This window comes from Hordeum vulgare, chromosome 1H (assembly GCF_904849725.1).
Source record: "Hordeum vulgare subsp. vulgare chromosome 1H, MorexV3_pseudomolecules_assembly, whole genome shotgun sequence".
Taxonomy (NCBI): domain Eukaryota; kingdom Viridiplantae; phylum Streptophyta; class Magnoliopsida; order Poales; family Poaceae; genus Hordeum; species Hordeum vulgare.
In genome coordinates this window covers 479,903,568-479,916,267 of record NC_058518.1, presented here as the reverse complement: position 1 = coordinate 479,916,267, position 12,700 = coordinate 479,903,568, and the positions used below count along the sequence as shown (strand labels likewise).

Sequence of the window (12,700 nt, the reverse complement as noted above, 5' to 3'; positions counted from 1 at the left end):
CACCAGTATCATCAGCCCGTCCGCCGCCGGCGCGCGGCGCGGGCGGGTGCACGTTGCCATAATGCCATGCCGCCGCGTGCGCGGGGGGAGCGCTTCTTCTTCTTCTTGGTTCGGCCTGCCGGCGCGGCGTCGTAGTGGCGCCGCCGTCTGCCTTGGCGCACCGTCGCCGTCGTCAGGTGCAGGCCTGTGGTGCGGGAGTTTGCTCCGTACGGCGGTCCAGCCAGACGCGCCGGTGGGCACGCCGGGGAGATGCCAACACTACACCCGGCCGCTACGCCAAGAATCTACGCAAGGATAAAGGATTGCTGCCATCATGTGTGTGCCAGTACCAGCAACCTCACTACCAGGAACAAGTTGGGTGCACGATTCAGACAAGTTAGCTGGTCATCATTTCCCCCTCATGCTCACTCCATGCGACAGCATGTAACTGAAACTATGTAGTAAAACCTTTCAAGCAGGCCAGCCCCGAGTACAGGGCAACCCATACCAGGAATTGATAAATCAGGGTGGTGCCCAAGCAAAGATATTAGTTAGATCTCAAGTACGACGAAGGACGAACCCAAACCAAAAGTTCTTGCAGGTTGCAGCTAATTGAGCGATTTATTCAGTGGACAGAGTGGTACGCTGCCAGGTTGGTTCATACAGGAGGCAGCCCCGCCCCAGGGGGGTCTATGTACAGAAACAGGCCGACGATACAGATGTACATACTTGCCATCATCAAACACTAACACCAGCTGCACATCATTATTACTTCCTGCTTCTCTTCTAATCCAGGCCGGTCGAGGGAGGCCCAGCCAGTTTTGGGGGGTTCATCATCACCATCGCCTCTAGAGACTAATGGTGACCACGCAATGATCCACCCATCATCCACCGCTGCCTTCTGTAGTCCCTTGAGTGAAGCCAGCGAGCGTGTGCTTGTGGGACTACCACTCCAATGGAGGCCGAGATGATTGGGCCTGGACCGGACCTTCAAATCAGCTTTAGCTACTTGCCCACCCCTTTACTGCCATGCTCATCATCGTCACCGTCGTCTTCCAGGTCGCTGAACGACACATCCTCCTCCCGTCCCAGCGAAGCCCTGTTACTTGCTGCCGCTACCGCCTCGGGCTCCTCAGCTGAGTCATCATCAGGCCATTCGTCCACTTCATCCTCATCGGTGTCAGCGTGGAGTCTGGACTCCACGACTGGAGCCTTGATTTTATCTTTCACTGACAACAATTCTTCTTCGATCACTGACTTGTCAATGATTTCCACTTCAGTGGTCGAAACCAGGAACTTCTCGGCCTCGATTTCGGGCGTGATATCCGAGGTGGGTTCTTCGAAGGAACGGACCTCCGATACGGCAACTTCTTTGTCTTGAATGATTGAAGGTTCTATCACCTTCTCTTCAGCTGGGGCAGAGAATGCGTTCACATCGTCAGATGATTGCCCTGCAGTTTCAGATCCTCGCTTATCCTTAGCCTGTAGACTCTGCAGCAACTCCTCCCTTGCTTCTAGGATCTGCATGGTAAAAGGGAAACATAAGGTTGAACTAATTTGAAATATAAGCCAAACATGAGACTTAAGGAGAAAACCACTCTGTTAGTGTGCATTGAAAAATGAAACCAGTTGGTCAAGTTTGAAATAACAATACCCCCCCCCCCCCCCCCCCCCCCGTCCCCCCTCTTTCTTGATCCTAATGCTGTCACAACTTGAAGTGCATCTTGGCATCCCTCCCGGTTTGTTTTTCTTGATAATATATTACTCAAGCTAGCACATATTTTTTAAACCGTGGTAATGTAAAACCTAAGTACTCCAATGCCTGGGCAACGAACACTCCAGTTTCATAGAACCACCCTTTTCTCAGTTTGGTTTAGAAACAAGAGGTCAAGACCTCTTCTTAGAATACTGCGAAAATACTGCAGTATTGGACATACGACAGTTTATACAACTGAGATAATTGTTGATGCCAAACACATAAAGATTTTAAAACTATGGTGTCTAAAAATACCATTATATTCTTCTACAAAAACTCCACAAAATACTTGGCCCTGTTTGATAGCTCAGTATTTCCTAAGTATTAGCAGAATACTACAGTTTTTCTAAATACCTTAGGTTTTATTACTGTGAGATGTTTGGCTATCACTAAAAACTGTAGTATTAATGCTGAGTATTTGCAAAAGCAAAGTATGTTCTCTGTCTAGAAACAGAACCCCAGGCCTCTTTTTTTAAAACCGAGCAGCCAAAAAGAACAAGGCCACACACGCATTATCTTCTTCCCCGCCCTACGAAAGAACTCGCTTCACTCCTGCGCCGCTCTGTCATCTCTGAAGATGTCTCCCTAAGCGGCCATGGAAAAACAAGGAGACGGCGACGGAGAGATAAAAAAGGAGAGTACGATGTCCTACATCCACTCGTCCAGCCTCTCCTAACAGCTGCCAGCCCCTGCCTCCACGCAGGCACGCTGTTGCCTGTTGATTCACTCAGCTCCAACCAGCACAGCCACCTGGAGGCATCTTTCCGTCGGTGAGCGGGGGGGGATTGGATCTGTTGCCGCTTTAAGACCATCCCTGCTCAGGTTACGAGTAGCTTTGCCGCTCATTGACTGTGTCATGGGAGAAGGCCAAGCAGTCCCGTCCATGCATAACTCCATCTGGTGAGCTGCCTACACCATCTTGCGAAGCGTGCTCATTGGTAATCTACAAGCCTTGTGCATGGCCGTTCTTCATACATGCTGCTAGCTAGCCAGCAATGGCTGGCTAGCTACTCTAGTTTGAATGCAACGGCTAGCCAGCAATTTTTCCAGCGCTGAATGCTTTGATATGTAAAAAACGTGGTATCTTGTACCAACAGGCAAAAATACTGTAGTTTTACAATACTTTGCTGCCAAACAATATTAAGTAAACAGTATCCAGTCTACTTGCAATCAGCAGCTGTTAAAGGCAAATATAAACTGTGCTTTGAAGATCACATGCTTATCACAGATCACCCGTTTCAGGCCCGGCGAATCAATTATTTATATATGCGCACTAAATATAGCATACCAAATAATATGCCGCATCTCAGAGGCAGTAAAACTAGCAGAGGCAGGTAGAGCCACGCACGGGGCAGCAGGCGAGCAGGCCTACAGAGCAGCAGGAGGAGAGCCGCACACGGGGCAGCAAACAGCCAGGCAAGCAACGCGCCAGCAGAGGAGAGACACGCATGGGGAAGCAGGAGAGCAGGCCTGCAGATGGGGTGCCATGGCACATGTGTGTCAAGCTGCAGGCGGCCTTCAGTTAGGAGCACCACATACAAGCAGGCCTGCAGCGGGAGTCGGCTGTGGAGGCGAGGCAGCAGATGGGGCACCACGGCTCATGTGCATCAAGCTGCAGGCGGCCTTCAGTTGGGAGGACCAGAGTACAATCCAATCGGGTGGAGCGAGGTGATTTAGGTAGGCTGGAGGGGCAGGAGCTGCCCGGGCCTGCAGTAGGGAAGGCATCAAGTGGCCAGGAGACAGAGGGCACAGGTGGCGGGGACCTGCAGCACGGAGGTCGAGCATCCGGGCGTGAGGCGGCCTGGGTTGGCGAAGTTGCCTGCTGGAGACGAACGACAGAGAGCAGGCCGGCGGGAGAAGCGATCTGGAACAGCGCCGCCATGCAGGGATGAGCAGAGGCGAAGCGATCAGCGAAGACACCAACGGCAGTTGGAGAGGGAACAACATGCGTCGATGCAGAGCACACACGCAAGAAAGGCATCGCAGGCTGAGGTTGTAGAGACGGCCGTCGATCTGGAAGGTTGCTGAGCAAGACATGCAGGAATGAGACCGGTCATGGGAGATCGAGTATGAGGAGACCCAGATGAGAATTGATCGAGAGAGGGAAGGGGGCCGAAAAACCCGGTCAAGCGTGAGTTGCGGCACGCGAAAAACCCTAAAGCTGGGCTCATGATACCATGTTATGGATGCAACTTATCTATATTCCATAGCCCATGGGGCATATATATACTACACAAGACTTGGGGTACAAGGAAGGAAACATAGTACTAATACTGTCTAAAAACTACAAACAGCTTGGGGTGATATGGCCTACAGGGTAGGTATATAGCCTGGAGTTGCTAAATGTCCAGTTATTTGTGTGAAGCATTCCACTCATTACACCATCATAGCACAGAAGACATAATAAATTAAAAACAGTGTGACAGAAAGATGATAAATACAGTAAATGGTGCAAGAAACTACCTGTGGTGTTGAAAGAAGTTCAGCATCTTGTTTGTTGAGTTTCGAATGCAGAAGAACAAAATAGATCTTCCAGAAACATGCTTCACTCATATCCGTTGAGCAAATCTGAACCTTTAAATCCGATAAGGTTGGCACGAGGTGTTCCATAGATAATGCATGCACATACTGAGCATTCGACAATTCAAAATCTAAAGATTAAAAGAAACTGTGTAAGATAATTAAAGTAAACTGTGAGGTGTATTAAACATAACATGATCATATTTGAGAGGTACAAGCACAGTTAATATGATGAAACTACTACCTCCGTTTCTACATATAAGATGTTTTGGCGGTTCAGATTGAACTGCCAAAACGTCTTATATTTAGGAACAGAGGAAGTAGATGCCAACAAAGCATCAGAAAAAACATTCAAGGACTAAAAGGCGTAGAGACTACAGAGGGTACGCATAAACAGGGTGAACTATTTATTCCAGAAGTAAATGTTAGCTCAATATCACGTCAATCTGAAATGGAGCAACCTATTACCTGTGTAGCCTAAGTGATGCATTTTGCAGCAAGTAGGGGCTACTGCTTTAATCAATTATGTTATCTATTTACATGATTTCCCATGCATAACTATATAGTGTGCAACCTCTAAAAAGATACGAAACGTTCATTGTTAGTCATGTAATACTTAGTGTACCCTTGACTGCTAGATTTATGGATCTCTAACCGAACCTGGCCTGTGTGCCTAACCCTCAGGGGGTTCGCCCTATATATGTACATCAGCTGTAATTGTATGAGTGTGGAATATACAAGCAATTCACTCTCCAACTTGGTTTCAGACGTCCTGGTTCTCACCATGGTCGACGACACATCCTCCGCCGCCTCCAGCGCGGCGCACTCCTCCTCCTCTCAGTCGGCCTCCCTGCTCTCCCCGGACACCGCCTCGGCCACCTCCCGCGCGGCCGCCACCCCGCCTCTCGTCTTCAGCAGCTCCGCACCAACAACCCAGTTTGCCCCCGTCTTCTCTTCCGCTCCACCCCCGCCACCACCGTCGGCTCCCGCCGCCCGGCAGCCCATCTTCAACGACAACCTCACGGGCCACATCAAATTCCTTCTCAACCCCGCTGAACACAACTACCACAAATGGAAGTCTTTCTTCCTCATGATCCTGGTCCGCTACGGCGTCTCCTATCTCATCGATCATCCACCACCACCCAACGCCGATCCTCAATACCTTGAACTCACGCCCATGTCGCTCTTGCCATGTACGCCACCCTCGCCGATCAGATCGTCGATCACGTGATTGGCGCCACCACCACCTATGATCTCTGGATCCGAATCCGTGACTACTTTCTCGCTAATCGCGCGGCTCGTTACATGATGCTGAATCGTCAGTATCGGAACCTCAAGCAAGGCGACCTCTCCGTCGACGAGTACGCCCGCCGCATGAAGCTGCTCACCGCCGGTCTTGCCGACATCGACCACGCCGTCTCCGAGGTGGACCTCACCACCCAGTTTCTTCACGGCATCGACCAGCGCCTCGACACCATCCGCGTCGTTCTGGGCGACACGGTCCCTCTGCCACCGTTTGAGGCCGTCTTCTCCCGCCTCAAACTCGCCGAAGAAAACCTCGCCCAGCGCACATCGGAGGCCAGTGCCACCATTCTCGCCGTCCACAGCGGCGGCCCGCCCTCCGGCTCCTCCACCTCCGGCACACCTCGCTCGGGTGATCGAGTAGATCGCCCCCCAGACCGCCCCACCCGCTGGCCGCGGTTTCAACTCCCGCTCTGGTGACACCGGCGATCACGGCCGTGGACGCGGCGACTCGGGCGGCCGCCACAACTCCTCCAACACCCAGGCATACAACCCGTTCATGGGATTCTTCGCTCCCTACGGCATGGCTCTTCCTCCGCCTCGCCCCGGCTGGATCCCACCAAACGCCGCCGGCGTTCTCGGCCCTCGCCCGGGCTCCCATGCCCATGCCTACCCCATGCAGGTTGCGCCCTACTCCACCACGCCGTCCTACCCGCAGCCCTCGTGGGATCACCTCGCGATGCTCCATGCCGCGTACAGCAACCAAGTCCCTCCCAACAACGGCAACACCTCGGACTGGTACCTGGACAGCGGCGCCTCCAACCACGTCACCGGCAACCCTGGTAACCTCGCCTACTCGTCTTCTCCATTAAAGCACAGTTCATCTAGCATCGCCGTCGATAATGGTCAGCATCTCCCCATTCATGCAACCGGCTCCTCCACTCTGCATCCCTACAATTTTCAACTCCACAACATACTCTTCTCTCCTCACATCACCACTAGCGTTATCTCCGTGCATCAATTCACCAAAGATAACTCTTGTTCCATCGAGTTTTACCCATTTGGTTTTGTTTTGAAGGATCTTCGCACGGAAAGTAATCCTGATCTCCGCTAGCTCCGGCGACCTCTACCCCTTCTTTGGCAACAGCACGCGACGGAGCACCGCCCTCTCCACCACCGTGACCAGCGGCGACGTCTGGCATCCTCGCCTTGGCCACCCCGGCGCTCGTTCTTTCACATCAATTTCCCAAGATTTTCATATTCCTTGTAATAAGCCATACACTGGCCCATGTACTGCCTGTCAATTAGGGCACCAGCAACGTCTGCCGTTTAATACCTCTACTACTCGTTCTTATGCGCCCTTTGATTTGATTCATTGTGATCTGTGGACCTCCCCTGTTGCCAGCTTCTCGGGCTATGAATATTACCTGGTCGTCCTCGACGATTTCTCACACTTCTCCTGGTCTTTTGACCACTACGTAAGAAATCCAACACCTCTTCCACGCTACTACGCTTCTTCACCCATGTTAAAACACAATACAATGTCATCATCAAAACCCTTCAATGTGACAATGGCGGCGAGTTTGTCAACAATGCCCTACGCTCCTTCTCCACCAACGGCATCTGCTACCGCTTCTCCTGTCCTCATACATCACCGCAAAATGGCAAAGCCGAAAGGCTCATTCGAACTACAAACGACGTCATTCGGACACTCATCTTCCAAGCAAACCTCACCCCTCCGTTTTGGGTCGAAGCGCTACACACCGCCACCTATCTTCTCAACAGACGCCCCTCCCGCGCCATTCAGGATCTCACACCATACTTCCTTCTCCATGGTTTACACCCCACATATGACCATCTACGCGTGTTTGGCTGTCTGTGCTTCCCCAACTTATACGCCACGACCGCCCATAAATTGGCTCCTCGTTCCTCCCGTTGCGTCTTCCTTGGGTACCCACTAGAGCACAAGGGATACCGGTGCTATGACCTCTCCACCCGACGCATCATTGTCTCGCGGCACGTTATTTTCGACGAGCAAATATTTCCCTATGTGCCAGCCACACCATCAGCCCCGACTACCCCCATAGCCACAGAAAATCCTCACCAAATCCTACCTACCTCGTACCCAGTCATTGCCGGCCCCATCGGATCTCCCCCGGATCCCGCGCCATGCAGCCCTGCGCCAATCCCCACCGCGCACTCTGCCGACAGCCCGGGCCCCACCACCCCGCGTCGCTCTCCCACCAACCCGTCCGTTGCGGCAGGATCCACCTCGTCGACCGCGCCTTTCCCGCCCATCTCTCCGGCCCACTCGCCACCGATTTCCGCACCCGCCTCTGCCGGCTCCACTAGCGCCTCCTCCTTGGATCGCGCGTCATCCGCCACAAGCTCCGACGCCACTACCACCCCTCCGCCTCTACCGCCACATGCGATACCAACAGCCCCCCCACTTAATTCTCATACGATGCGTACCCGCGCCAAATCCGGGTTTTGCCAACCCAAGCGACTATTCCTCACCGCTCAACACACGGCACATCCTTCCCCCATCCCACCTTCCTACCTGCAGGTCTTTGGTTCCTAAACCTGCAGGTGTCAACGTGGTCACAGGCAAATAGATTTTTCGCCATAAGTTCAACTCCGACGGCTCATTCGCTCGCTACAAGGCCCGTTGGGTTGTTCGTGGGTTCACTCAGAAGGAGGGCATCGACTACGACGAGATCTTCAGTCCAGTGGTAAAACCGGCTACCATTCGCGTGGTTTTGAGCATCGCAACATCCTGCTCATGGCCGATTCACCAGCTCGATGTCAAGAACGCCTTCCTCCACGGCGATCTCAAGGAGACAGTGTACTGCTCTCAACCATCGGGCTTCATCAGCGCTTCCCATCCAGATCACGTATGTCTACTCCGTAAGTCTCTCTACGGCCTCAAACAGGCACCTCGAACTTGGTTCTTGCGGTTCACCTCCTTCCTCCTCTCGCTTGGCTTCCATGCTTCCAAGAGCGATTCCTCACTATTTATACTATCCAGTGGCTCCTCCATCGCATACCTTCTCGTATATGTGGACGACATCATACTCACCGCAAGCACCACCTCCACCCTCGCTCAAATAATCACATCTCTCAAAACCGAATTCGCCATGACCGATATGGGCGAATTACACCACTTTCTCGGGGTCAATGTTACACCCAATGCCTCCGGCCTGTTCTTGAGCCAGCAACAATACACACTTGAAATTCTGGATCGCGCTGACATGCTAAATTGCAACACTGTGCCCACACCGATCGACACCACTTCCAAACTATCCGCCGACGCCGGTCATCCACTTCCAAACCCCACCACATACCGCAGCATCGCCGGCGCCCTCCAATACCTAACCCTTACTCGACCCGACATCTCCTACGCCGTCCAACAAATCTGCCTGTTCATGCATCAGCCACGAGACTCCCATATGCAGCTGGTGAAACGGGTCCTGCGTTACTTGCGTGGCACCTCACACTACGGCCTCCAGCTCTTCAAGTCCTCGTCGCTCGATCTACTTGCGTATACTGACGCAGACTGGGCTGGGTGCCCAAACACACGGAAATCAACCTCCGGTTTCTGCGTTTTCCTTGGCGACAGCCTGATCTCCTGGTCCTCCAAACATCAACCCACCGTGTCTCGTTCCAGCACAGAGGCAGAATACCGCGGCGTCGCTAATTGCGTCGCCGAATCGTGCTGGCTACGACAACTCCTCCATGAACTTCGTGTCCTCCTCGACGCGCCACCGTCATCTATTGCGACAACATCAGCGCCTCCTACATGTCCTGCAATCCGGTGCAGCATCAACGAACCAAGCATATCGAAATTGACCTGCACTTCGTCCGCGACCGGGTTGCTCTCGGTGAGGCACGCGTTCTACACGTCCCATCTAGCTCTCAGTTCGCAGATGTGTTCACCAAGGGTCTTCCATCACCGGTTTTTCGTGATTTCCGCTCCAGCTTGAACGTCCTGCCAAACGGCGTTCCAGCTGAGGGGGGGTGTTAGTCATGTAATACTTAGTCTACCCTTGACTGCTAGATTTATGGATCTCTAACCGAACCTGGCCTGCGTGCCTAACCCTCAGGGGGTTCGCCCTATATATGTACATCAGCTGTAATTGTATGAGTGTGGAATATACAAGCAATTCACTCTCCAACTTTCATCACTACTGTTTAAAGCTATAGAACTGAGGGAGCATGGTATTACATTCATTTCAAACAAGTTATGATGCTGAAGACGTTAACAGGATTTGGTGATCAAGTTAATACCACGACAATGGAAAAAAAAAACATGTTATGAGAAAATACATTGCTAGATGGATAGAACCACAGCATCAAAATTCCAAGAGTAAAATTGATACCAAGCTGGTGTACAAGCTAAAGTAGCAAAATACAAGCTAGCATCGATGAACTGATACAATGGCATTCTAGACTGCAACATGGCGGCTTAAATCTATTCAACATACTACATGGGACTAAAACAGTAGAGAAGGAGTTCGTAAATTCAAGATGTGCATGCTTGAGAGCTTCACAGTTAAGTTCCAACATTATTTACCAACATCCGCTCTGTTCATTAATCACTGGTCTCATATATCGTGAGATGTAACAGCAATCAGATTTGTAACACACATCCTAAGAAATTCAACAAAGGTTTTCCCGCTGCAATTACTTGTCTCATCCGACCAAATCGAGACCGCGAAGTCCACCCATTTCATCCAAGTTCACCAAATTAAGCACGCATTGTCTGACTCATCAGTCAGCACTGAATCTTACCATCTGCATAACGCTCGCTGATGAAGAGGGGGAAATCAAGCCACGTCTCAGGCCGCGTCGACATGTGCTTCACGAAGACCAACACCTCCTCGGTCCCGCCGGCGACGGGCTCCCCTTCGTCCGGCTCCTCCTCCCCGAACGGCAGGAGCGAGGACGCGATCTTGGAGATCTCCGCCACGGCCAGGTTGCTCTGCAGCATGGAGATGCCGCTCCTCACCCTGCCCCCGATCTCCGCCAGATCGCTCCGGATCCCCGCGATCCCGTCCCCGTCCACATCGCCCCCCTCTCCGTCCGCCTCCGCGGGCGCGGCGCCCGGAGACTCCGAGTCCGGCGGGGGCGGTGGAGGGGCGAGGAAGGACGCCACGCCCCAGAGGCGGCGGGTGAGGGTCTCGGTGAGCTCGGAGATGTCGTCCTTGACGCCGCGGCTCGGGGTGTTGGGCTGCCCGGGATCCTCGCCCTCGGGGTCGCGCGGCGAGGAACCCTCCGCGGCCGTCCTTTCGGCGGAGGACGCCTCGGATTCGGAGGCGTCGGAGTCGGGGTCGGGCTCGCCGGCGAGCGTGGCCGCGATGGTGCGCGTGAGCCACGACATGCTGCGGTGCGGTGCGGTGCGGCGCGGGAGCTCGAGCGTGCGTGAGCGCGTGGGAAGAGAGGGTGGGGGAATGATCGATGCTGAGCTCTGGGAGTGGGTGAGCTGTAGATTAGGGTGCGTTTGTAGCCGCCGGATCAGAAAGCGACGGAGTAGATCACGCCTGTGTATCCAGTGGTAGATTCTGTGGCATCGACGACCCTGGAGACCGGCGAGGCTCTGGAGAGTGGAGACTGGCAGACCTACGATCGTTTTCCCCTAGTGGCTGGAACCCTACCCGCCGCCGTGAGGGAAGGACAAGGGCTGCTTTGATACAAAGGAATTTCATTGGATTTTTGAAGGATTTGGATTCTTAGGATTTTTTCCTACGATGGTCGTTTGTTTCGTAGGATTGAAATCCTTTGAAAAAATTTCATAGGATTCATTTGTACTACATTTTGGAGGAAAATTTCCATCCACTCAAACCTCTTTGTAGAATTCTTTTGTTTTTCCTGTGCTATCAAACACACTTCCAAATCTTGTAGTGTAGAAAAGGACATGTCACTCTATTCCTACGTTTTTCCTATTCCTGCATTTTGAGAATCCTACGAATCAAAGAGGCCCTAATTTTCCAATGTCGTTCTTTGGTGGCTTTTCTTCATCGGCAACCTCGGTTGTCGAAGAATCGTCGGATGCATGCGTATAGATTATTTTTATCTTTTATAGCTTTGAATTTTAGGTTATTATCGTCTCGGCTTCAGTGACGACGATGATGGCGTTGAATAAAAATTATTCGGATCCTTTTTTGATGAGACCATCGATTCTATGATTGGGGATGGATTTGGAAACCAGTATGTTCAAGTAAAGACGGCGTGGCGGCGGCGGTATCCTCATGGTGGACCTGTGTTTTCGGGCTCCGTTGTTGCGATGGTGTTTGCTTCAGCGTTGGCGTGGAGCTTGGAAGATAGTTCAGGAGCGGATGCAGATTGTGATCTGCATCGGTGATATCTAAAAGACAGAACGTGTGATGGGTTCGTAATTTGTGGATGGCAAGTATGGTTTCCTTTTGCAACATCTTAGTCATGGTGGGGTGTTAGATTTGAAGTTTGATGGTGTAACATCTTAAATTTACAATTTGAAATGTTTTACAATAATAATAACGTGTGGGACATCATCTAATTTGGTGTATCTACTTGCTCACACGCAACTTCTTGTTCACGGACAATTTGTAGTAGCTGCACAAAAATAACTTTTAGTTTTCTTCCAAGTTTTGCTACAGCAGACATTGTCAGGCCCAAGCTGGTATTTTCTGAAAAACATTTATATATACAGACAGATCAAAAGAAATCATAGGTCTCACTGGAAAAAAAAATGACAGCCTTAATTTGTTAGAGAATAAGAAAGTACTGATTGTGAGCAAGTAGCCATCTATTTTCCATTTCCAACTAAAAAAAGAACTAAAATTTATTTGACAACAACACACATGAGAGTAACAAAAAGAAGAAGCCATTTCTATCAATGATGATATTTCAAAAAATGACAGCAGAAAACAAGAAAAAGACATTAGAGTCATCATAATGTTTGATTTTGAAAATTGTTGACTGCAGGTCATGAAGATAGCTATGTAGGGGACTACACTCGGACTCACGCGAGATTATTTTTTTAGGAGGGGGGGGAGGGGGGACAAAAATGTGTTGCTTCATAATTTACATGGTACTAGGAGTTTGAAAAAAGACATTTAAATTTATTGTTCTATTTTGATTGCAACATGCGCACTTCCAATACACATGAGTGATGTTTGACCCAAGCCTTTTGGGAATGCAGAACAACGTACCAGGTTTTTTGCC

At 51.3% G+C, this 12,700-nt stretch overlaps 1 protein-coding gene across 1 annotated transcript; it reads right to left on the bottom strand.

Moving 5' to 3' along the window:
• Nucleotides 1–581: 581 nt before the first annotated feature.
• LOC123447313 lies at nt 582–10,960 on the bottom strand. The gene is made up of 3 exons (XM_045123906.1): nt 10,289–10,960; nt 4,199–4,386; nt 582–1,500 (listed from the first exon to the last, which is right to left on the bottom strand). Exons 1-3 carry the CDS (start codon nt 10,875–10,877, stop codon nt 985–987), a joined length of 1,293 nt encoding a protein of 430 aa, XP_044979841.1. The 5' UTR covers nt 10,878–10,960; the 3' UTR covers nt 582–984.
• Between the last annotated feature and the right edge of the window lie 1,740 nt (nt 10,961–12,700).

Coding starts and splice junctions, on each gene's coding strand:
- LOC123447313 (XM_045123906.1), bottom strand. CDS start 10,877: ATGTCGTGGCTCACGCGCACCATCGCGGCCACGCTCGCCGGCGAGCCC. Junction 4,387..10,288: donor CAGCGAGCGTTATGCAGATG/GTAAGATTCAGT, acceptor TTTAATCTTTAG/ATTTTGAATTGTCGAATGCT. Junction 1,501..4,198: donor AACTTCTTTCAACACCACAG/GTAGTTTCTTGC, acceptor TTTACCATGCAG/ATCCTAGAAGCAAGGGAGGA.